Raw genomic sequence first — 26,086 nt, forward strand, 5'->3', positions numbered from 1 at the left:
CACAACAGGAAGGAAAGAAGAGGACGGCATCGTATGAAGATGGGAGGCGCCGGACCGGACCACCCCCGGTGAGTATAATCTAACTCTTTTTTTCTTCTCTTTCAGGTTACATCGGGGGCTTATCTACAGCATTACAGAATGCTGCAGATAAGCCCCTGATGTCGGTGGCGGGAGCTCATATTCGAAAAAAGGGGTGACAGATTCCCTTTAATCTATAAATCATATCACAGATTGGACCACAGATGCAATAGTAAACAGGTCTGTAGAATAGTAGTAAATAATTGTATTAAAGGGAACCTGTCCCCCCCCACCCCCACCCCCCACCCCAGGCGTTTTTAAGTAAAAGAGCCACCTTGTGCAGCACTAATGCTGCATTCTGTCAAGGTGGCTCTTTTATTTAGCGTCCCTTCCACAGCCGAAATAAGCATTTTTAAAATTAGTCAGACATGCCAGAATTTTGACCGGGGGTCAGGTCTTTCTCCCTCTGACACACGACGCCTCGCATCTATCATTCATTTCCTCCTTATGTCTTTGCTCCGCCTCCTCTGTGTTCAATTCAGTTGCTGGAACCTGCGCTGTAATATATTTTCTTGGGCATGCGCAGTTAGCGCTTCTCGTTCTCTCACATCATTTCATGGCCTGGCTATCGCGCCTGCGTGGACGCGCTGCCAGACATCCTGCCCTGCAGTCGCTTATGATTTATTCACACTGCGGGGCTGGGAATCTTGGGCATGAGAGCTGCAGAGAGCTACTGCGCATGCCCAAGATTTCCAAAATACTTGGTAATGACACATATAGAGGTTTCTATGTTGGCCATGATCTCAACTGACCGACGTGTCTTTGATGCATGCGCCATAGTTTCCTTGTCCTCTGGCATCTACTGTGCAGGCGTTACTTTTCCTGGTGATGTCACTAATGTTTGAATAACTTTATTCATCCATTAACAACACCAGCAAGATGGCCGCGGCCATGTAACGCTCTCCACCTCGTGGGTTAGTACCTATTAAATTATCAGATGTGACTGTGCTATATATAGTTGTGACACATGTACTCCTTCAGCGCTTTATTCTCCCTTGAAGAAGCCATTTAGAGTGTGGCGATACGCGTGGGGCCTTGCTCCCCCCACTTCTTTACCCCACAGGTTATTCTCCGCATCCACTCGGCATTTAATTCATCTTTAATACTGGACACAACTGTGCCCTCCGTGCATTTACTGGTCTAGGGGCTGACTGTCTTCATTCCCATGGTTAGGTATTTTACATTGTGGGTTTTGCTTTGAATATCTTACCTGAAGGCTGTGATTTTGAGGCTTACTGTATTCTCAATAACTCCCTCCATTGGTTCACATGGTGCTGTGAATAGCGTTTTCTCTATTGCCAAAATCAGGCTCTCATTTGTACACAATGTGTGATCATTCATATTGTTGAGTTGGTCTGTTTGTTATCCATTCATTGTGATTACCGCCATATGGTGTTTTTATTGTGGGAGAGTCATTATATCATCATTCCATGATTTTGACATGATTGCATTTTTTAAATGTTTTTAATGTTTTGCTGTGTTGTTTGTGTCATGAACTAATTAAATTCATCTTGTTTATTTATTGTGGAGTTCCCAGACTAAGATATACTGCTTTCCTCTTTTGTTTCTCTATGTATGTCTGAGTATATCATTGGTGAACCCGCTAGTACTTTTTATTAATTGCTGTGCCCTCCATTCACCTATCTACTCACCTTGACAGAATGCAGCATTAGTGCTGCACAAGGTGGCTCTTTTACTTAAAAATGCCCTGGGGGGGTGACAGGTTCCCTTTAATATAGTCTTGCATAGGAGGATATGTGCCTATGTTATCTGTTTTAGCAGTATAGCCATTGTTCTTGCCTTTGCTATGTATTCTTTTTAAAGTATATTTTGTTATTCATAACTAGTAAATTTTGGGCGTTTGGCTCAATATATATGACAGCATATATTATTGTGTTTGCAGGGCCCGAGCCCCATTATTAGGATTGTTGGTAGTTCCATTGGTCAGACCCACAACAGTTAAGTTTTTCCTTGTCCTAACAATGGGGAATAATTTTATATTTTGGGAATACCCTTTTAAAGGGTAACTATGCTTTCAAGTATATATTCAGAATAAGGTGTTGTGACGACACAGCATTGTATCTTAATTAATCAGACATCTATTTTATGCAAGCCAGGAAGAATAGACTGTTATCTATTCGTTGCCTTTTGAATTTGTTTGTTTCTGGTTGGTCAAGAAAACAGACTTTTGTTTGTGTAAGCCTGTAATATTTATTTTTAAGTTGACAATTTGTTTTAACATATTATGCTCTTATCCTGGATGATTAATGATACAGGGTCATGGAAAGATGATGTTTGGTGATATGTTGATTACACATTGTCCAGGACAGTTAATTAAAGTTGACTTGCAAAATAGAGGAAGAAAAACTATGCAAATAGATTACATAATCAAACAATGCAAGTTGGTCTTTTCACCATTCTTCCCCTTTACCTGTGAATACTGGATGAAGGACAGTTGATAACTATAAAAATTAGATTATATAGCTTTGTATCAAGACACAGATACTCAGCCCAGAGATCCATCAGACATCATGGCTCCATCATGAGGGACACAGATTTGACATTCTACAGGATGTCAGCATAGGAGACCACTGCCCCAGCTGAAAGAATGCAGATCTACTCCATTGACTATTGCTGAACCATGGATACATTTGGAGTAGTCAGGATTTAGACCCACCAGTATTGCCAGACTGTTTTGCCCTCACCCTGTGTTGACTGAGTAGCATTATGCCAACAGTAAAAGGAGACCAGACTTTAGGTGGGATTATCCCTGGTCCATGCTATTTCTGCTAATTAATTAGGGCGCCCGCTGCCCCCCTCCCCCACCCCACGTGTCTCCACAGGTGTCTTGCATGTGTACTTGAGGAATGACAGCAACTCTGATCGTTATGTGACTTTTTTTTTATCCCTTCTTTTCTCCTGACATGATCTGATGGGGGAATATTCTGAAGGTCCCCAAACAAATGAGATGGACTAGCCAAAATTTGACAGTTTGACCAACATGAATCGAACATGTATAGCCATCTTGAAGAGTAAATAAACTTTTTAACATTTTTTAGGCCATTCAATTCTGAGAAGTGATTGGGGTGTTGGTATTTAGACCCCCAACAATTGCTCAAAAGACCTGATAGGCTGTGTGCACACGGTGAGGTTTCTGCTGCGTTTCCGCAGCGGTTTTGCCCCTGCGGAAACGCAGCAGTTCCGCTGACCAAGTACAGTACAATGAAACCCTATGGGGTTTCAAAAACGCTGTGCTGACGGTGCGTTTTTTTCCGCGCGGTTTTGCTGCGGTTTACAAACCGCAGCATGTCAATTGTTTGTGCGGTTTCCGCAGCGGTTTCATACCTCTACCATAGTAGAGGTGTGAAACCGCAGACCAAACAGCAGGAAAACCGCAGGTCACTTTACCTGCGTTTCCGCGCGGAAAAAAACGCAGCGGAATCCGCAACGTGTGCACATAGCCTTAGAAGTGCACAGTTCAGGTGACAAACACACAGCTCCTGCTTGAGAGTGAAGTATGGGTGCAGTAGAAAGTTGAAGACTTCAATAAATCTGGATTGTTTCCTGTGTGCTCCTGTCTCCTGAGCTGCTGATGTCTAAGAATTTTTTGAATGATCGATTCAGGTCTCTGGGACCTGGACACCCACCAAATCTGTTGATGAGTAAAAGACATAAAACATAAAAAGTAAACTTTTATATAATTTTTTATAAGTTTTCAAGTGTGTTCTGAGGTGTTAAAAAAAAAAAAAAAAAAAAAAAGGAAAAAAAAGCGAGGATACAGCGACCCCATGAGAAGTAGATTAGATAGAACTAATCGTAAAATAGCTACAAATGCAATCTCCTAGATAAAGGTGGGCACAAATCAATGGCATGTAATGAAAGAAAGAGCGGGCACCACCATGCGTATGTAATAACCAATATAAAGGGTCCTGCCTGTGTGCCAAATACAAGATGTGTAAGAGGAAGAAAAAAGACGGCACACCAGGGCGCACACACCAATTATGGATAAAGTGAAAAAAGCTTTATTGTAACAAAATTTGCGCACACATTTAAAAACATCTAAAACACTAAAACCAGTGGTAGACTGTGTAATACATATAGAAAACATATGTTGACAATAATAGTCTGCATAAGTACCAGAAGAAATTGCAAAAATATGAAGGTTACAACGAGGTTCCACCTTTACTAATCCATTGGATTCAATAGCACATCCTCTTTTAGGTTTCATTAATTCTTAGTCCCATCATTTGATTTATGCTCTTGTGTGCGCCTTCCCTAAAGTCTATGTTGGACAAACATTGCAGGAACTGCGCAGGCGCACACAACAGCATATCTCTAATATCAATTTGGCTAAGCAAGATCTCGACAGAGGAAAAACGTTATCTATCTACTGTTGCGGCTCATTTTTTACAGGTTCACTCGGGCAGTCCGCATAGTCTCCGTGTCATAGGTTTACAAAAATTGGCTAATAACATACGCAAAACAGACAGGCAGGGGGAGCTACTTAGGTTGGAGGCCAAATGGATTTATAAATTAAATAGTATTGCCCCTCACGGAATTAATGAGGATCTCCTCTACACGGGATTTCTGATGTCGTAACATTCATCTTTTGGATGCTGCGTTTCCGTTAATGGGATTGTATATACAGCCCTATTTTTGAAAACTAGTTTGGACTCTGTCTGTGGTTCTCTCTTTATGGCATTTTCAGTGTGCGGGGACTTTGGTGGTGGTCCTGGACCCTTTGGTGTTTTTGTGGTCAACTAGTCTCCAGCAGCACATGGGATTTTCATTTCATTTCAGTTCTGCTATATTATAATTCCCATTTGTGAAACTTCCATACCCATATATACGTTTTTTATTTGGGGTCTTCTGATAACATATAGGAGGAATGGTGTCACTAGGGAAATAACAGGGAAGGTTGACTGTTCAATAATGTATCCTTCATGACTGGATTGTTATTTGCTTGGCACAAATATTTTATATATAATTTTTGGAGAAAGTATATTATCTTAGGTGTATTCTCCATCTAAAATTTCTAACTTTAACATTTAGTTATATATCCGTGTCAGTTTCAACTTTGATCAGCAGCCATTTATATAGTGATATATTTATTGGTGGTATTTGAGGTAGATAGTTGGGACATTATTGCTATAGGGGGAATTTACTATACCATGTTTATAAAACATATATTATGGTAGAACTGTGTATGGTTTACCTGAATTGATCATTAGATTTTTTTTATAGATCTGTTTCATTGCTTTTGCAATTGACAGGAGTATTAGTATATATTATTTGGTGTGTCAGACTTTAGTATATGCGCTTATTTTTTTCAGAATATTGGGGAGAGTGCTGTCCTTGTCCGCATATCATAGCGGTCTTTAAGATTGCACCCCATTGACCGTTTAATTATTTAGCAAAAACCTTCAGTTGCTGACTGTTTAATATTTTCACAATAGTGATGGGTGTTATGATTGAGTCACCGTAGGAGGCAAAAACAGAAATGCTAGCTAAGTCCAGAAAACCAGAGAAGTTGGCAGCTATCAGATTGCAGAAGCCTGAACCTATCAACACAACTAGCAGTAGCCGTGGGGGGTTCCTACGATGCCCTAGACCCCTCGATCACAGCCGGAGAATTAAATAGGCCTAAAGAAAGAAAGGGGAAATCTAAACTGCCCCAGAGCAGAGCCCAAAGCAATAGGCAGCCCCCAACATATAATGACGGTGAAGAAAGATGAAAACACTAACACAGACAGAAAGACTGAGCAAAGACGGGGCCCAAGCTAACTAGATAGGAAAGGACAGGAAGGCTGCTGTCTGCAATCCGTGAAAAACCCTAAGAAAATAAGAGCCAACAGACTGACAGTGAAAAAGGCCCTGAAGACGCTAGGCTTCAAAAAAGCTATGTCAGTACTCAGGAATATTCTGAATACAGAGCAACAGGCAAAAGGAAATTCAGCTCACCCCAGCAGGGAATGGCAGAATCCAGAAAAGCAAGGAAAACAAAAACAAAACACAAATGCTAACAGGCAAAGCAGAAAACTTAGCTTTAGAAGAGCAGGAATCAGACTGGTGTCTTAGAAGTCCACAGAGAAATCACCCGCAGGGCAGAAGGGCGTCGGCAGCCTTATATCCAGTCCATGACTCCACTCAGCCAGTCATCCTCATTAGGCTCAGGTGTCTGATAATCAGGCTCATTACCTTCCTTTACCAGAATAGGGAGTTCACCAGACCTCAGTGACGAAGGGGAAAATGAACTCCCAACAGTACCTCCCCCTTGAGGAGGGGTCACCGAACCCTCAACCACGCCACCAGGGCGATCAGGGTGAGCCCGATGAAAGGCACGCACCAATCTTTTGGCATGAATATCAGAGGCAGAGACCCAGGAATTATCCTCCTGACCATAACCCTTCCACTTAACCAAATACTGGAGTCTCCGTCTAGCCAAACGGGAATCCAGTATTTTCTCTACCTCATATTCCATGTTACCTTCAACCAATACAGGGTCTGGAGGTGCCACCCCAGGAACAACTGGTTCAACAAACCTCTTCAACAAGGACTTATGGAACACATTATGGATTTTAAATGTGACAGGAAGAGCCAAACGAAAAGAGACCGGATTAATAATCTCCAAAATCTTGTAAGGTCCAATAAATCTAGGCTTAAACTTAGGAGAAGCCACCTTCATAGCAATATTTTTTGATGATAACCACACCATATCACCAATCTTAAACTGGGGACCAATGGTCCTATGTCGATTGGAAAACCGCTGGGCCTTTTCCTGGGAGAGAGATAACTTATCCACCACTTGGTCCCAGATCTGGTGCATTCTCTCCACCACAGTGTCAACACCTGGGCAGGCAGAAGGCTCCACCTGCCCTGAAGAAAATCGAGGATGAAACCCAAAGTTACAAAAAAAAGGTGACATCAAAGTGGCAGAACTAGCTCTCTTATTTAAAGCAAATTCGGCCAAGGGCAAAAATGAAACCCAATCATCCTGATCAGCGGAAATAAAACATCTCAAATACGACTCCAAGGTCTGGTTTGTTCTCTCTGTCTGCCCATTGGTCTGCGGGTGAAAAGCAGAGAAGGACAACTGAATTCCCAGCTTGGAACAGAAAGTCCTCCAAAATCTAGACACACACTGAACTCCTCTGTCAGATACAATGTTCTCAGGAATCCCGTGTAAGCGAACCACCTGTTGCAAAAACAGGGGCACCAACTCAGAGGAAGATGGCAACTTAGGGAGTGGTACAAGATGAACCATCTTAGAGAACCTATCACAAATCACCCAAATAACAGTCATTCTTTGAGAGACCGGCATATCAGAGATGAAATCCATTGAAATATGGGTCCATGGCCTCCTGGGGACCGGCAAAGGCATCAACAACCCACTAGAGCGAGAACAAGATTTAGACCGGGAGCAAGTCCCACAGGACTGCACAAAATTTCTGACATCATGAGACAAGGTGGGCCACCAAAAAGAGCGACTCACCAGATCTCTAGTACCAAAAATACCTGGATGACCAGCCAATGCAGAGCAATGAACTTCAGACATCACTCTCTTCTTCCACTTGTCAGGAACATACAACTTTCCACTGGGACAACGCTCAGGTTTGTCCTCCTGGAACTCTTGCAGAGCAAGTCTCAAATCGGGCGAGATGGCAGAAAGAACTACCCCTTCGCCTAAGATGGTAGCAGGCTTGGTCACCACAGGAGAATCAGCAAAGAAACTCCTAGAGAGGGCGTCTGCCTTGACATTCTTAGTTCCAGGAAGAAAAGAGACCACAAAATCAAAACGTGTAAAAACCAAGGCCCACCTAGCCTGTCTAGGGTTCAAGCGTTTAGCCAACTCTAGGTAAATCAAATTCTTGTGGTCAGTGAGGACCACAACTTGATGTTTAGCTCCCTCCAACCAATGTCTCCACTCCTCAAATGCCCATTTCATGGCCAACAGTTCCCGATTCCCCACATCATAGTTACGTTCAGATGGAGAGAACTTTCGGGAAAAGAAAGCACAGGGATTCATTTTAGATGTTACAGGATCCTTTTGGGACAAAACAGCTCCTGCACCAATCTCAGAAGCACCCACCTCTACCTGGAACGGGAGTGAGACATCAGGTTGCCGCAAAACCGGGGCGGAGGTAAATCTTCGCTTCAGCTCCTGAAAGGAAGCAACAGCCTCCGGAGACCAATTCAACACATCAGCACCCTTCTTAGTCAGATCAGTCAATGGCTTGGCAATACTAGAAAATTTTGCTATAAATTTCCTATAAAAATTAGCAAAACCCAAAAACTTCTGGAGGGCTTTCAAAGAAGTGGGCTGAACCCAATCATAAATGGCCTGTACCTTGGCCGGGTCCATTTCAATAGTTGACGGAGACCAAATAAATCCCAAAAAATGAAATCCTCTGTACTCCAAAAAGGCATTTAGATCCTTTGACATACAGGAAATTCTCCCTCAAGATCCGGAACACAGTCCGAATATGTTCCACATGAGAATCCCAATCCTTGGAGAAGATCAAAATATCATCCAGATAGATAATCAAAAATTTATCGACAAAGTCTCGGAAAATATCGTTCATGAAGCACTGGAAGACAGAAGGGGCATTAGTGAGCCCAAAAGGCATCACCAGGTACTCAAAATGTCCCTCCGGAGTATTAAACGCCGTCTTCCATTCATCCCCCTGCTTAATGTGGATAAGATTATACGCCCCCTTGAGGTCAAGCTTGGTAAACCAGCAAGCACCTCTAACTCTAGAGAATAGATCCGAAATCAGGGGTAACGGATACTGATATTTAATAGTAATTTTATTGAGGGCACGATAATCAATACAAGGCCTTAAAGAACCATCCTTTTTGGCCACAAAAAAAACTCGGCACCTAAGGGTGAAGAGGATGGTCTAATATGACCCTTCTCCAATGCCTCCTTAATATAGGACCGCATAGCCTCTTGCTCGGGTACAGATAAATTGAAGAGCCGACCCTTGGGAAATTTACACCCCGGGCTTAGTTCGATTGCACAGTCATAACTCCTATGAGGAGGCAAGGACGCAGACTCATTCTCACTAAAGACATCATAAAAGTCCGCCAAATAGTCAGGAACATCATGCGACTGAGGAGAGGTGGAAAAAACCGGAGCCTCACTAAAGGCACACAGACAACCCCAGCTCACCACAGACACAGATTTCCAATCCAAAGCTGGATTATGAATTTGCAACCAGGGAAACCCCAGAACAACGGCATCATGCAGACCATGCAACACCAAAAATCTGCAATTTTCTTGATGGTCTGGGGCGGCCCGCATGACCACCTGGGTCCAAAACTGAGGTTTATTTTTAGCCAAAGGAGTAGCATCAATCCCCCTCAAAGGGATAGGCGTCTGCAGAGGTGTCCGGAAATCCACAACGTTTAGCAAAATCCAAGTCCATTAGGTTTAGCGCTGCTCCCGAATCCACAAAAGCCTTGGCGGAAAATGTGGACAGGGAGCAGATCAGAGTAATTGCCAGAAGAAACTTAGGTTGAACACCACCAACAGAAAACGTGTGTGCAAAGCGTTTCTCACGTTTAGGACAAACAGAAATAATATGCGAGGCATCTCCACAGAAAAAACACAGCTTATTACGCCTTCTGAACTCCTGACGTTGCGCCTTAGACAAAACTCTATCACATTGCATAGGTTCAGACGTCTGTTCAACCGGTGGCAACACCTCTCGTGCAATCCTGCGTTCACGTAAACGCCGATCAACCTGAATGGCTAATGACATAGAATCCTCCAGATCAGAGGGAACAGGAAATCCCACCATAGTATCTTTTACGGCTTCTGACAAACCCTTCCAAAAGAGAGCAGCCAAGGCATTATCGTTCCAGGTAGTAAGGACCGCCCACTTTCGGAACTTTTGACAGTACAACTCTGCAGAATCTCGACCCTGGTTCAATGCCAACAGGGTCTTTTCAGCCTGATCAATAGCATTAGGCTCATCATACAACAACCCCAAGACCCCAAGAATGCGTTCACATTAGTCAGAATAGGATCATCTGGTTTCAAAGAAAACGCCCAATCCTGGGGATTGCCACGCAGCAAAGAGATGACAATTTTAACCTGCTGCGCGGAGCTCCCTGACGAGTTAGGCTTCAAGGCAAAAAATAATTTACAATTATTTTTGAAACTCAAAAATTTAGATTGATCCCCAAAAAATACATCAGGTGTAGGGATCTTTGGTTCAACAGCATGCGAACGAGCAAGGTAGGTGGAAATTCCCCGCACTTCCGCAGCGAGCTGCTCCACACGATCAGACAATTGCTTTATCTCCATTGAGAGAATAAAAAATTCCCCCTACGGCCTCAGAGATATAGAGGAAAGAATATACACACACTTTTTTTTTTTTTTTTTTTAAACACAATTCTTTCCTGCTATGGAGTACCCTAGGATCTGCGGTATGGCGGGTGATTCTGTTATGATTGAGTCACCGTAGGAGGCAAAAACAGAAATGCTAGCTAAGTCCAGAAAACCAGAGAAGTTGGCAGCTATCAGATTGCAGAAGCCTGAACCTATCAACACAACTAGCAGTAGCCGTGGGGGGTTCCTACGATGCCCTAGACCCCTCGATCACAGCCGGAGAATTAAATAGGCCTAAAGAAAGAAAGGGGAAATCTAAACTGCCCCAGAGCAGACCCCAAAGCAATAGGCAGCCCCCAACATATAATGACGGTGAAGAAAGATGAAAACACTAACACAGACAGAAAGATAGACTGAGCAAAGACGGGGCCCAAGCTAACTAGATAGGAAAGGACAGGAAGGCTGCTGTCTGCAATCCGTGAAAAACCCTAAGAAAATAAGAGCCAACAGACTGACAGTGAAAAAGGCCCTGAAGACGCTAGGCTTCAAAAAAGCTATGTCAGTACTCAGGAATATTCTGAATACAGAGCAACAGGCAAAAGGAAATTCAGCTCACCCCAGCAGGGAATGGCAGAATCCAGAAAAGCAAGGAAAACAAAACACAAATGCTAACAGGCAAAGCAGAAAACTTAGCTTTAGAAGAGCAGGAATCAGACTGGTGTCTTAGAAGTCCACAGAGAAATCACCCGCAGGGCAGAAGGGCGTCGGCAGCCTTATATCCAGTCCATGACTCCACTCAGCCAGTCATCCTCATTAGGCTCAGGTGTCTGATAATCAGGCTCATTACCTTCCTTTACCAGAATAGGGAGTTCACCAGACCTCAGTGACGAAGGGGAAAATGAACTCACAACAGATGGGAAGATTGTACCTTATCGATCACTTCGGCAATCAGCAGGGATTTCTGCTATTCTGTGACCTTTTTCTGAGACAAGCGCAGTTAGTCACATACTGACGCTTTATTCCTCCTGCTTTGTATATCTACTGATCCTCTCGGTATTCAGCAGGGATCTCTGCTATTCCTTTCTGAGACATGCGCAGTTAGTCACATACTGACGCTTTACGCCTGCTTTGTATATCTACTGATCCTCCCAGTAATCACTAGGGGATCTCTGCTATTCCTTTCTGAGACATGCGCAGTTAGTTATATATTAGCGCTTCACTCCTGCCTCTATAGGTTTGTTATCGGTTTCCCAGACAACTCTCTGGAGCTTCCGCTTTGACTGGTCCTTCCTGTCGCTTCTCAGCGTCATACTAGGAGCCTGACACGCAGGCTGAACCGCACGCTAAGATATTATCAAGACGCCACATGCAAATAGCTCATTGATTGCTCCTGGGCCGCCAACACAGGTGTTGACGATCGAGGTAACAATAAGTAAGTGCATTTACTACTATTTAAATTCTGGTTGTGTTATTGGATATCACCTTGCCCTGATGAAGCTACAAGGTGTGGCGATACGCATAGGGACAGGCAGTACAGCTCCATATCTTTTGGTGAGTATGGCTATTTCTGCATCATGCGATTTATACAGGATCTTATAGAGCCACACTATCAATAGCTCACCATTCTGATATTGCCTGACATGTTTTTTTCAACATGGGTGAAATGTTCTAACATATGTTGACAGACATATTTTTTTTTGTTATCATAGAGACATATCTGTATCAGTAGTGGCTTATATATATTGAAAGGATGGTCACTGTTTTGTAACCTTCATATTTTTGCAATTTCTTCTGGTACTTATGCAGACTATTGTCAACATATGTTTTCTATATGTATTACACAGTCTACCACTGGTTTTAGTGTTTTAGATGTTTTTAAATGTGTGCGCAAATTTTGTTACAATAAAGCTTTTTTCACTTTATCCATAATTGGTGTGCGCGCCCTGGTGTGCCGTTTTTTTTTTTTTTTTTCTTCCTCTTACACAAATCAATGGCGTTATATTTGTTACTCATATAAAATTAATTTAAGCACGGTACTTGACAAAAAGGCAACCATTGATTTCCAGAAACAGCTTTCCTATGTTGAGTCATAATACATTTGCCTACATTTTGTCAGCTGTTCTAAAATAGGAGCAGATGGCATTGTGCTATATTTTATAATTGTCTTATTTGTGTAGACCACAATGATGGCTAATAGAAAAATACGATTCATGGATTTCATAAAATATGGCACATTATAGAGATTGCAAGTTATTATGTGCCAAATTATCGTTTGACTTTGCAAATAAAGAAGTACATTAGTCCTGGTGTAAATTTATTTAGTACTTGCTATATTCTAAAACGAACATCTGGGATTCTGGAAAGGGGATGTTTGCAAGAATTGGCTCCAAGGAAGTCAACTTTTTTTATTTTTATTTTTTAAAGGGTTACTTGTTTCGGCTGAGCTTGCATGTTGGTATCTGCCTCCAGCTCCTTCCGCTACCTCCTTACTTCATAGACTCTTATGGGCAACAACTGCCATCTCTGATCTCACAAATGGGATTCACTGAAGACACATTTTGCCACTGAATGCAGAGCTTACATCAGTCCAGGAGAAAGAAGTAGATTTCTCAGTCAGGATATATTACAAATCTTTTCTTTTTAATTTGAATGTGTACTGTTGATTTATGACATCAGCATTAGGCTGTGTGCCCACGTAGTGTTTTTTAAGCGTTTCTGCAGCGCTTTTTGACAAGCGATTCTGCTGCAGAAACGCTTAAGAAAAGCATCCAATTGATTTTTAATAAAAAACGCACATGTTGTGCCAATGGTGCGTTTTTAACTGCTGCGGAAACGCTTAGAGATTAAAAACGCAGCATGTTCATTAATTTTGCGTAATCGCATGCGATTCCTCATACCATCAATTATATGGGCAAAAACACTTAGGAAAACGCATGCAAAAACGCTTGACAAACGCTTACATAAGCGCGTCAAAAAACGCACGCGTTTGCCCGGGAGCAGGGTGTGCGATTCTGCTCAGGTTTATTCTGCTTCAGAATCGCTACGTGGGCACATAGCCTTAAAATGATGATTACCGAAAGGCAACCTGACAATTGATACATGTATCAGGCCTTGGCTACATGATTTCAGCCAGGTATGTTTTACTCTGAAACTTTGCAGCAGGGCTGTACACCTTCACACATCCAAGGAGAGACCTGTTACCAGGGCCAATTTTAGCATATGGGGCCCCATTTTCAACTTTGCCTAACATATTGCACATCACACATTTCGGTTGTATTTACATGCGCTAAGTTCAGGACGCTAAATGAGTGTGATCGACAATATTGAAATCGTTCAATACTTGTTTCCCGGCCTCTTTCCACCGTCTGAGAAAGATTGATGGGAACAGAACAATCACTGTTAGATCAATCTGTCCCCATACAGTATCATGTTATCAGCAGCACATCTACAGTTTACACCGGCATAAACATTCCAATCACTCGATGAATATGCAGAATTTTGCTTTTTTAGTATAATATACCCCATAGTCCTCCATACAGTTAGGTCCATATATATTTGGACAGAGACAACATTTTTCTAATTTTGGTTCTAGACATTACCACAATGAATTTTAAACAAAACAATTCAGATGCAGTTGAAGTTCAGACTTTCAGCTTTCATGTGAGAGTATCCACATTAAAACTGGATGAAGGGTTTAGGAGTTTCAGCTCCTTAACATGTGCCACCCTGTTTTTAAAGGGACCAAAAGTAATAGGACAATTGACTCCAAGGCTATTTCATGGACAGGTGTGGGCAATCCCTTCGTTATGTCATTCTCAATTAAGCAGATAAAAGGCCTGGAGTTGATTTGAGGTGTGGTGCTTGCATTTGGAATGTTTTGCTGTGAAGGAAACATGCGGTCAAAGGAGCTCTCCATGCAGGTGAAACAAGCCATCCTTAAGCTGCAAAAGCAGAAAAAACCCATCTGAGAAATTGCTACATTAGGAGTGGCAAAATCTACAGTTTGGTACATCCTGAGAAAGAAAGAAAGCACTGGTGAACTCATCAATGCAAAAAGACCTGGGAACCCACAGAAGACAACAGTGGTGGATGATCGCAGAATAGTCTCCATGGTGAAGAAAAACCTCTTCACAACAGCCAACCAAGTGACCAACACTCTCCAGTAGGTAGGCGTATCAATATCCAAATCTACCATAAAGAGAAGACTGCATGAAAGTAAATACAGAGTGCTCACTGCATGGTGCAAGCCACTCATAAGCATCAAGAATCAAAAGGCTAGACTGGAATTTGCTAAAAAACATCTAAAAAAAGCCAGCACAGTTCTGGAAGAACATTCTTTGGACAGGTGAAACCAAGATCAACCTCTACCAGAATGATGGAAAGAGAAAAGTATGGTGAAGGCGTGGTACAGCTCATGATCCAAAGCATACCACATCATCTGTAAAACACGGCGGAGGCAGTGTGATGGCTTGGGCATGCATGGCTGCCAGTGGCACTGGGTCACTAGTGTTTATTAATGATGTGACACAGGACAGAAGCAGCTGAATGAATTCTGAGCTATTCAGAGCCATACTGTGTGCTCAGATCCAGCCAAATGCAGCCAAACTGATTGATCATCGTTTGATACTACAGATGGACAATGACCCAAAACATAAAGCCAAAGCAACCCAGGAGTTTATTAAAGCAAAGAAGTGTAATATTCTTTAATGGCCAAGTCAGTCTCACCTGATCTCAACCCAATTGAGCATGCATTTCACTTGTTAAAGACTAAACTTCAGACAGAAAGGCCCACAAACAAAGAGCAACTGAAAACCACCGCAGTGAAGGCCTGGCAGAGCATCAAAAAGGAGGAAACACAGCGTCTAGTGATGTCCATGAGTTCAAGACTTCAGGCAGTCATTGCCAACAAAGGGTTTTCAACCAAGTACTAGAAATGAACATTTTATTTACAATTATTTAATCTGGCCAATTACTTTTGGTCCCTTTAAAAACAGGGTGGCACATGTTAAGGAGCTGAAACTCCTAAACCCTTCATCCAATTTTAACGTGGATACCCTCAAATGAAAGCTGAAAGTCTGAACTTCAACTGCATCTGAATTTTTTTGTTTAAAATTCATTGTAGTAATGTCTAGAACCAAAATTAGAAAAATGTTGTCTGTGTCCAAATATATATGGACCTAACTGTATATTATAATGTGCCCCGCAGTCCTCCATATTGTAAAATGCACACCCCATAGTCCTCCATATAATATAATACACTCCTCAGTCCTCCATATAGTATAATACACTCCTCATAGTCCTCCATATTTTAAAATACACTGCTCAGTCCTCCACATAGTATAATACACTCCTCATAGTGCTCCATATAGTATAATGCACTGCCATAGTCACCCATGTAGTACAATTCACTTCCCATAGTATAATGCACCCCATAGTTCTTCATATATTATAATGTATTCCCCATAATCCTCGATACAGCAGTGTTTCAGAGTCAAACAAACCTGGCTGAAATCATGCAGTCTGTGTCTGATATGCCTCCTGTGCTTTGGGCAGCTTGCATCTGCTGTCAGGTTCCCTTTAAGTGTAGCTTCATTTTTTGATACCTTTTTCAGAGCTGAACGTGTTTCTGTTGTGATTCAGTGCAATTATTTACCCTGCAAAACATTTTACTCGGTAGATTCGAAGATGTAAAATAAAAACTAGTGCGCATCTGCACAACAATCTAGCAGAGGATATAACTTTTTTTATTTTTTCTTTGATGGCGGCTTGATAGGATTTTTTTTTTTGTGCGTTGCAACCTGACTTTTATTAATACCAACCTGGGGTCAATAATGTGTTGCTTGCTGCTTTTGACTTTTTTTCTCTGTACAGTGTTTACTATACAGGTTGATTTAATTTTATATTTTGATAGATTTGACTTTTCTGGACTGTTGTACCAGATATGTTTATTTCTTCATTTTTTAAATTCCTTTATTTTAATTAGGTAGAAGGGGGGAGATTCTAGCTTTTTATATTTTAATATTTTCATTTTTTTTTTTCCCAAAACTTTTTCATTTTTTATTTTACTTTTATTCTTCAGTCCCCACAAGGGACTTGAATCTGCGATTATTTGATAGTTTATACTATAAACTGCAATACCACAGTATTACAATATATAGTCAAAATCGCAGTCTCTATTGAAGCTCAGTGTGGGACTGATCTTCATAAGAGTACCAGCATGGCAGTGAATGGGGGACCTTCAGCACACCCAGAGCTGCTGGGGTACGACTTTACGTCTCATTCAAGACATTGGCAGTGGCGCTGAATTGGCTAACAGCTGTGGCCGGACCTCCGGTCCAATCACAATTGTTAGACACAGTTGCTGGCTATTTCGTTTAGTCAGCATTTGCCATGTGTCGAATGGTCTTAGGTCCCGGGCCCACTTCACACACTTCAACCAAAGTTGCCAAATTGACTTTTTATTTTTTCTGGAAAAATTGTCAAAAAATTATGGACAGTCAATATTTTTTATGGACACATTGGAAAACTATAATTATTGTGATTCTCAGTCATAAGGTGCACAGGGCGGTAGTCATGGGCGAGGGGCTGTTCTGGCACCCCACCAATATTCTGTATCCCAGTTCCCATGTGCTAAAAGTGCAGTGCAGTTCACTCACGTTTTGGCTGCAGGCCTCCGCTGTCTCCACGATCCAGGAACAGCCACACATTCAATATGGGACACCCCGTTCATTTTAACAAGTTCGTCTTTACTTAACAGTTCAAGTACAGCTATCTTTAACACGCAGTTAAACGTCCAGAGCCTAAGGCTCGAGTCTAGGGCTATGAAGAGCACTGACAACCCTTCTGTACAGTGTAAGATGGGCATGAGGGAAACGTTGCCAATGTCTCTCTCTTCATGTGCAGGTATTGCAGGACCTCAGGTATCCATGGTTACCACCACTAATAAAGTGATAACTAGTTGCTAGTGGTCATAACCGTGGATACCTAAGATCCTGCAATGCCTGCACATGAGGATAGAGACATGGCGAATAAGAAAAACTGTACTACATTTCTAATTGGAGGCATTTGTGAATATTATTATTAATATGCCTACTAAATATTGGGATAGGATCATGAAGATGAGAATACCCTTTTAACTGCAGTCACTATCTAGCTCTATCCTAAGCACTAAACTATATCCTATACTTTTCCTATATTAGAGCTGAGTGTACCAGAGTCAGAGGTATATGCTAATAATATTATCATTATTATTATTATTATTATTATTATTATTATTATTAGTATTAGTATTATTATTCCTACTACATACTGGGATGGGATTTTGGATACGGGAATACCCCTTTAATTAGGTGAAAATTTAAGTCTGCCCAGCAACAGACTGCTGGGGCAAACAGAGTAAAGACAGTTAAGTGTTTGGTCCAGCCCACAGTGGGAAGGGCTATGGCAAGTTTAAAAAAAAAAAAAAAAAAGGAACCATTTTCAGGTTTAGTCAGCTGGTAAGAGTTATAGTAAGTGTGAGGTTTGTAAAGATCAAGTTCAAGGTGCAGGGGGCTGGAGGTACATGTAGTACATGTTGTTCTGGCAGCATGAGGTCGTACCAAGTCTCTTGCAGACCTTCCTGCAATGTCTGGGGCCTACGGCCTGAACTAGGCACTGAGTGTGCCTTAATCCGTTTCATACCGAGGAAGCGAGACAGGGAACTGCATGAGGAAACGTATTGGATCTCAGGAATACTGCTGTGCCGGATGGGGAGTTCCTAAGTTTAACAGGATCTGTTAAAATAGGGACAGTCTGACTTGAGCATGAGCGAATGCTTGATATGTACTGTATTAATGAAACCGGAACTGGAGGGTGCTGTGCCCACGGTTACTACCAGGGCACCAGACAACTTCTCCAGTGGTTCCAACTGGTCCCACAGTTGTGGTGTCATGTCCATCTATTACCTGACTGAAACTGCTATATACTGGTCTCTGCGCTCGAGTGACTGATGCAAGTGATGTAATCACTGCATGGCTGGTTGTTCTGTAATTGTTACTTCTTAATTTTTAATATTCCCTAATTTAAAGCAGATTTTTTTATTTTTAATTTTGGAATAGCCTTTTATTTCATAAGCCAATGTGATCAGACGTTACAATTTTAGAATTAAACTTTAATGCTTAACATCAGCATTTTCTTTTGACAACCATTCAAATTTAAGAGTATTTTTCATCCTGGCCTTAATCCTGTTTAATAGCACAAGAAAATGGCATAACACTCATAGATGTTTTGGACACAATTAAATGTTAACACATAATTAAATTTGTACTTGGCTTATTTGCATAAGTATAATATCCCTGTGGAAATTGCACAGCACAATGACCATTGAAATTATAAAGATTAGCACAGCTGCAAGAAACCAAGCCTGATCTCTAGTGCCCTCAATTATTCACATAGATATTCCATGCTTTGGTATTAAGAAACTCTACAGCTATACATGCTTCCCATTAAAACATGCCCAGGGGATCTTGGGGTCTTCACTACAACAATTGGTTTAGCACTAATTGTTCTTTTACCCAATGCACAAAATAATCCATATAAAATATTGAGAAATCACTGACTAATTTTATTTCTTTGTCTCTGGCTTAAATTATATTTTAGCAGACAAGACTAAGAAGTTGGTTTATTTTGTTTTGGTTCAAAAACATTTCTTAAAAAAAAAAAAAAAATCCATAAAGGGAACCTGTCATTGGGATTGTCACTCCTAATCCATTTATATGGGCATGTAGGTCGTAGGAAGCTGAATAAAATGATACCTTGATATCTGCTATTTGTTGTATTTATTCCAGAGAAATCCACGTTTTTCTTAAATGTAAATGAGCTGTTCAGGACTATGGACAAGACACTGATCTGTATGAGAATCTGCCTCTAGATTATTTTAAATAAAAGGGATTTACCAGTGTGAGACGTGCAATGGCCGACAGTCTGCTGTATATATCTTTTGTGGTTTCCTGATGGAGTCATAGTACTCCGAAACGCATTAAATAAAGCAACTTTTTCATCTGAATATCCATTTCAACTTCTATCTTTCAAGCAACGAGTTAATCCACCTTTTCATTCCTTTTTTTACTCAGACATACAATATTGCAATAGTGTTATAATACAGCAGAGCTGTGAGAGCTGCAGCAAACGTGTTTGTACAGAGATAAAGTTTAGTTCTGCTGTTATGTAGTATTTACTCTTAGTTTCTTGTCTCACACTGGTAGCTTCCGCTTTCATTTATAATAATCTCTGGAGGCAGATTCTCAGGGAGATCAATGTCCATCCCATAGATCTTAACAGCTCATTTACATATAAGAAAAATGTGGATTTCTCTGGAATGAGGCATCAGATCCCAGATATCAAGGTTTCATTTTATTCAGCTTCCTATGATCTACATTGGAGGGACGATCTTACTGACAGATTCCCTTTAATATTTCTGCTTTTTACTAAAGATGAATATGTTGAAGAATTATTCATGACTTAAAATGCAAACATCAGGCAAACATGTAGAAATCAATGACAAAACATTACCTAGTGCTACAATACTTGGCCGGGTTGGCACAGGAATCCTAAATAGTTTTATTCTGTTGATAAAATATTACTTATTAAAAATTCCCACAATTAAATCTTGGCAGTTCTCACTGGTCACACAGTGGCTATATGTAAACAATATGGTGGCAGGTTTAAGGGGTTGTCTAGGACTGACCTACTTGCCTATCCTATGGATTGGTCATCGGTTTGTTAGGATTAGATAGCTTATCATTATGACCAGATGATTTTTTGATGACGCTGTTCAAGTCATCTGACCATTACAGCCAATCACAGGCTGTGGCAGACCAGCTGCTGGTGGAATGGTGATGTCTTCTCTTCGGCCAGGTTCATATTGCGTTAAACCAGCACGTTCAATGCATAGGGTTGACGGGCTGCGTTAATGGTATAGCTGAACGCAATTGCGTTATGCATCCGCTAGCACAGATGATTCATCTGTGCTAGCGGTGACGGAGCCTCCGACGCTGCAGCCCGCGTCCGAGGCTCCGTCACTGAATGACGGCACATCGCGAGTGCATGCCGCTTTACAGCATGCGTCGCGATGCGCTCGATAATGGGGGTTAATGGCAGCGTTAACGGACTGCATTACACCGCGGCATAACGGACTGCCATAACGCAATGTGACCCCGGCCTTCCCGTGTCAATGCAAGTTCGGGACAGCCTGCACTGGATCCAAGTAGTTTGTTATTTACAACCCCAAGACCCTGGGGATCTTATGCCTTAACAATCCAGCAACTAATGTAAGACCCATAGGATTTACGTAACACAAGCCGTCATCCATCCCCTCTGTGCATGACCTTCAGTCAGTGGATATAGTCACAAATGCCCTACATCTATCATCTGTATAGGCTTAGCCATATGTAGCCTAAATAGACATGATAATTACAGAGACCTGAATCCTGGGGTGTTTTTTTTTTTTCAGACTTAAAAGTTAATTTTTTTTAACCAATAGTTCTTGGAATAATAATTTCCACCATTGGATGTGTTTAAATATAATGTTCCTGTTCTGAGATAATCTTATAAATGTGTCCCTGCTGTGTACTGTGTAATGGCCGTGTCTGACCGTACAGGAACATGGTCTGATCACATCACAGCTCCTGGGAAGGGAAGGAAGCAAAAGAGAGTATACAGACAAGACAGCATGGGATCACAAATAAGTATATAGGCAGCTATGCGGGGGAGAGAGAGAAATATACTGTATATGTGAGAAGATTCAACGGAAAGACGCAAGAGGGGTACTACAGAGGATTCCCAATGGCAAAAAAACTCTTTTCCTAGGCACGGTTTGTTTTTGGTTTTTTTTTACACCAGAAACAAAACAAACTGTGTTTTAGTCACCATCCCTGGGTCCAACTTTCAGTCTCCGCCACTTCTTCTTGTTGTCTGTAGCTCTGCCATCTTGCCAACATTGCTGCAGCCAGTCGGTGAGCTCAGCAGTTCTTCCCGAGTAGACCTCATGAGCTGATCTGAGATCACCGATTGGCTTCAGCACTGTTGACATGACGTCAGCGCTCCTGATAACAGACCCCCCCAGAGCAACAGTGAAAACTCTGCTCTGAACCTGGAATCGGGGCATAAAACAGTTTTATGTATTAAAAAAAACTAAATGTGTTTGGGGCAGGGGTTTTCTGAAACCCCCCCAAAAATCTAAATGGACAATATATAGACATTTAAGCTCTGATCTTAGCTTAAATGTAGTCGTTAGATAGATGGATATTACATCCATAACGTTATGTCGATAGATGAGACATAATGATTGTTACAGTGACTACAGCTAACAATCTTTAAATGTACAAAATATTACATGTGGTGATTGAAGATCATTATTTCACAGTTTGTCTATCAGCTTCAGTCAAGTGTAAAGAAACACCATATGTCTGCTGTCTGCAGGATGTTGGCTTTCTTAGTGCAGAGTTTTCAGTGCCACACAGTAGGCGGCTTACCATATTTTTACATCTAGATAGCTGTTGTGTGAGAGGTGGCTTCATAGATATAAATGCTATAATATCTACTCAATGACATTTGACATTTATATTACAGAGCTCTGTTACTTGGCTTGGCGTGTAACCTTAACTTAAAGGAGGTGTCCCTGGATCTCAGTAACTGTGAGGTAAGAGAACCCGATGTCCGTGCATTCACCATTATTTCTTTATGCAGATTTCACATAAATAGGTCAGTAAATGTGTCTAATTATCATGTGGACTATAAATGTAAATATATACTTCAGTATTGTATACAGTATTCAGTATTTTTTTTCCTGGTTTAGTTGGGTTTCTATTCCTCATCCCACTGTTTGAGGACCTCAGGTGGCCTTACTATAAAAAGACATCTTCACGAATGTCAAGGAATGGGTTGTGTAATTGCTCACCACTGAGGTTTCTGCTTAATCTATCATGTATTAGTAGGCTGTCATTATCCATTTAAACATATAATTGTTACTTTTAGCGCATCGGATCATTTACATACATTAACAAATTACAATATTTAGTTCTTTAAAGGACTATTTACCCATAGATGTGTTTTGCCGTTTTCAGCGCTGCTCCCGTCCTCTTATGCATCACGTAACTTCCATGGTGACCAACCTGCACCTTCTGTTTGGATCAGAAGTCACTTTCTCAGTGTAAGGCTACGGACACACTATCAGTATTTGGTCAGTATTTCACATCAGTAATGGTAAGCCAAAACCAGGAGTGGGTCAAATGTGCAGAATTGGTGCACTTGCTTCAATTTTACCTTTTCTTTGATTGTTCCTCGCCTGGTTTTCGCTTAAAAATACTAAGAAAAAATACCTACCAAATACTGAATTTGTGGCTGTAGCCTAAGTCTGAGAACACGGCTCTCATCCCTGTATTTAGAGAGGAAGTAATGGTCTGTGATGCAAGGAAAAGCTGCTGTCGCATGATGCAGTAGTGGTCCAGAACAGCGCTGGAAACGGCAGGTGACTGCAATGGATGAGTGTTTTCATGCTCACACTGTATGCACATTACTGATGGCTAATAGAGGGGTCAATAAAAAACCTGCAGGAGTGTAACTATAATTGCTTTCCTATTCATTTTTAAAGTTTAGGCATGCCAAATGTGTGTTAATAAACATAGAATGGGTCACCTCAAAATAAACATATATCACCTATCAGCCTTCTTAGCTTACAGTTTATGAATTATAAATCAGAAACTACATTTTAACTGAATCTGTTTCCACATTGAAAAAAAATATATTTTTGCTTGATTTGCAAAATAAAATTGAAATCTACTTGAAATTGTTATTAGAAGTGACTTAAATTAGAAAGATGCTGATGAGAACCTCTAATTACTGGAGTGTTCGTTCTTTATCCATGAGTGTACACATATGTGTATTGCTGCTGTTCTTGTTTGGGTCCTATACAAGGAAATGATCAGCACTGCTGATCTATCTACTAATTTCCATCTAGTACCCTATTGCATACATGTGGCCAGCATTTAATGGGCACTTTAATACTTTTTTATCAAGTGCAATTAATATTTGGGCACAGCACCATTGTGCCTACCTGTATTGAAGTTTGCTCCTTTATGAGCCATGTTTGCGTATAATGGTCTATTAAGTATGAGGCTTTTGTTGTATAAGTTTCATGAAGGTGAGTGGAAGCCCCTCCACAGGTGAGTTTAACACGATGTTTTCCTTAGGCCCTTCAGCAGTACTACTACCTTTACTGACTTGATGGAGCTCCTGCGTATTGATTTAGTGCAGGGGTGTCAAACTCGTTTTCTCAGAGGGCCACATCCACATTATTGTTGCCTTTAAAAGGCCGCTTGTAATTGTAAGCGCTCATGCAGACGTCCGTGCAACATGGTACAAGCACGGATGGGCCAGAGGCTATAAGAAATCTATCACTGGGTACCTTGATAGTTAGGGCTATTAGAGAGCTGTACTTGCATAGTAAAGCTAAGAGAGCTCTCTTTGGGTATTAGGGCTAAGAGAGCTCTCTTTTGGCTGGCAGGGCTAAGAGAACTCTCTTTTGGCTGGCAGGGCTAAGAGAACTCTCTTTTGGCTGGCAGGGCTAAGAGAACTCTCTTTTGGCTGGCAGGGCTAAGAGAACTTTCTTTTGGCTGGCAGGGCTAAGAGAGCTGCCTTTTTGGCTAGTAGGGCAAATAGCCAACCTGTCTGTTAACTGGTTGCCTTCGTTCTGATATAAAGATTCAAAGATGGAATCCTATGCTTTTGCCACCCCCTTTAATTACTGGCTGACTGCGTCCACTAAGTTTCAGATATGGCACCCGCTCCTCGTCCTGGCGCCACCACCCTGTATATTCCAAGATAACACTAGTAACACTAGCTTCCTGTGCTCCCCCTGCCTTCCCACTATGCACTGGCTGTGTCGACATAGAACACAGCCAGTAGTTAGTAGAGGAGGTGGCACCATCATAAGGAATGGTTGCTATCTTAGAATTTGAGCTCTGATGCACACTTCCACACTGACTGCTCTTTAAATTAAACTCTTTGAGTCAGTGAATGAGCCTTGAGTTTGACACCCCTGATTTAGTGTATAAGAAGGGTTTTCTTTTCTGCATTTTTAACTTCTGACTTCAAAGTAAAACTTGGCGCGAGGTATTAAATAACGGAGTTGATTCCCATCAGCCTGCCTAGTAGTGAAGGCCTCATTATGACTGTACATTTATATTCTTCTGCATGCAATATCTCCTGTGTACTTACCTCTCTCTGCTTTCCCTGTATGCTTCCTAAGCTCGGTCACTGTGTAAGTACCTTCTGTGTCTTATCTTGGCTTTCCCTGTACATTGCATAGCTCTGTTTGTATTGAGACAAACTTAATAACCTCTTACGGTTAAGTATAAATAAGGTTTTCGTTGTATTCTGTCCTCCTGACATTAATTTACTCGCACGGAACTTTCTGTAGCCTCCATGCACGGAGCTAGCGCGGCATAACTGATTGAGGCCTAGCTTTCCGAGTCCATTGCTTGAATACAAATATAATTCTTTGTGAAGCCGATAGACATTTATTATACTGATCAGAGCATGAATATTCTCAAAAGTATCTGTGTTACATCCCGCTTGTTATGCCAAGCATTATACATTTATCTTTGGTATGGGAATAAGTTGTGTTTTATAGGAGTTAATGACCTTTAATATGAATCTGCTCTTCTGCAAAGTATTCATTTTATTGTATAAAAATTAGAGCAATACTGTATCAGCCATTCCAACATCAGTAATGTGTGCGATCTGGTAATTGTGGCTGAGCGTATTCTAGAACAATAAAATGGGATTTTTTTATTGGGTTTTCTCAAACGGATGTCATGGCTTTTTCTTTTACAGTAGCCATCTTAAATATGATGGCTCTGTTGTGATCCATTTTTTTGTTGGAGATTATTAACTGATGATGGTCTGTCATACCTTGAGTCGTCATTGAATAGAATAGTTCAGTTTACTGTTATTCATCAAAGAGAAGTAGAAAAGAATAAAGGATGCATAAACCTATAATTTAAGCTATATGCTTCCCCTTTTTTTGTCTTTTGCACTTAGTTAAGATCCGGTGGAGCTCAAGTTCTGGAAGGCTGTATAGCGGAAATTCATAATATCACCAGCTTGGATATATCCGATAATGGTAAGTGATATTCTGCACATTCCATCTAAGCTGGCAGAAACTCCTGGATTGGATCTCATAACTTGCTGTAATGTGACCTTATATGTCAGAAGATGGTGCTACACTTCAATAGCTCTGAATAGTCATGAGAGGCGTCCTGGGAACACTTCCCAAATGAAGCACAATTGGGAAGACTCATAAATCTCTTACAGCCTCACTATAAAGTATGTTATAAAATAGAGCTTTACCTGCATGGCAACTGGAGGGGGAAGTCTGTTTAAAAAAGAAAAAAAGTTTATTACAAATACAAGAACAAAGATGGGATTCTAGATTGTTATATCTGTGTTTTATTGCAAAGAAGAAAACATTTAAAAAAAAATCATACTAATATGTAAAATATCACTTAGAGTATTCCCATCTCAATACGTTGTAACATCATCAAATGATCAATAAGGGTCTGAACGCTGGAACCCCCACTGATCCTGAGAATGAAGGAAGAATTTCCCTGCACAGACTAGGTGGTCGGGAGCGCT

At 41.2% G+C, this 26,086-nt stretch overlaps 1 protein-coding gene across 2 annotated transcripts in view; it reads left to right on the forward strand.

Moving 5' to 3' along the window:
• CARMIL1 (capping protein regulator and myosin 1 linker 1) overlaps positions 1-26,086 on the forward strand; it is a 331,630-nt gene that overhangs the window by 156,285 nt on the left and 149,259 nt on the right. For both annotated transcript variants that reach the window (XM_073566150.1, XM_073566151.1), the window contains exons 17-18: positions 22,022-22,091; positions 25,493-25,574. In XM_073566150.1, the coding sequence (XP_073422251.1) occupies positions 22,022-22,091; positions 25,493-25,574 (152 nt within the window). The remainder of the gene's footprint in view (positions 1-22,021; positions 22,092-25,492; positions 25,575-26,086) is intronic.

Source organism: Dendrobates tinctorius, unplaced genomic scaffold, assembly GCF_039654945.1.
Source record: "Dendrobates tinctorius isolate UK_male_01 unplaced genomic scaffold, ASM3965494v1 ptg000004l, whole genome shotgun sequence".
In the NCBI taxonomy this organism is placed as follows: Eukaryota; Metazoa; Chordata; class Amphibia; order Anura; family Dendrobatidae; genus Dendrobates; species Dendrobates tinctorius.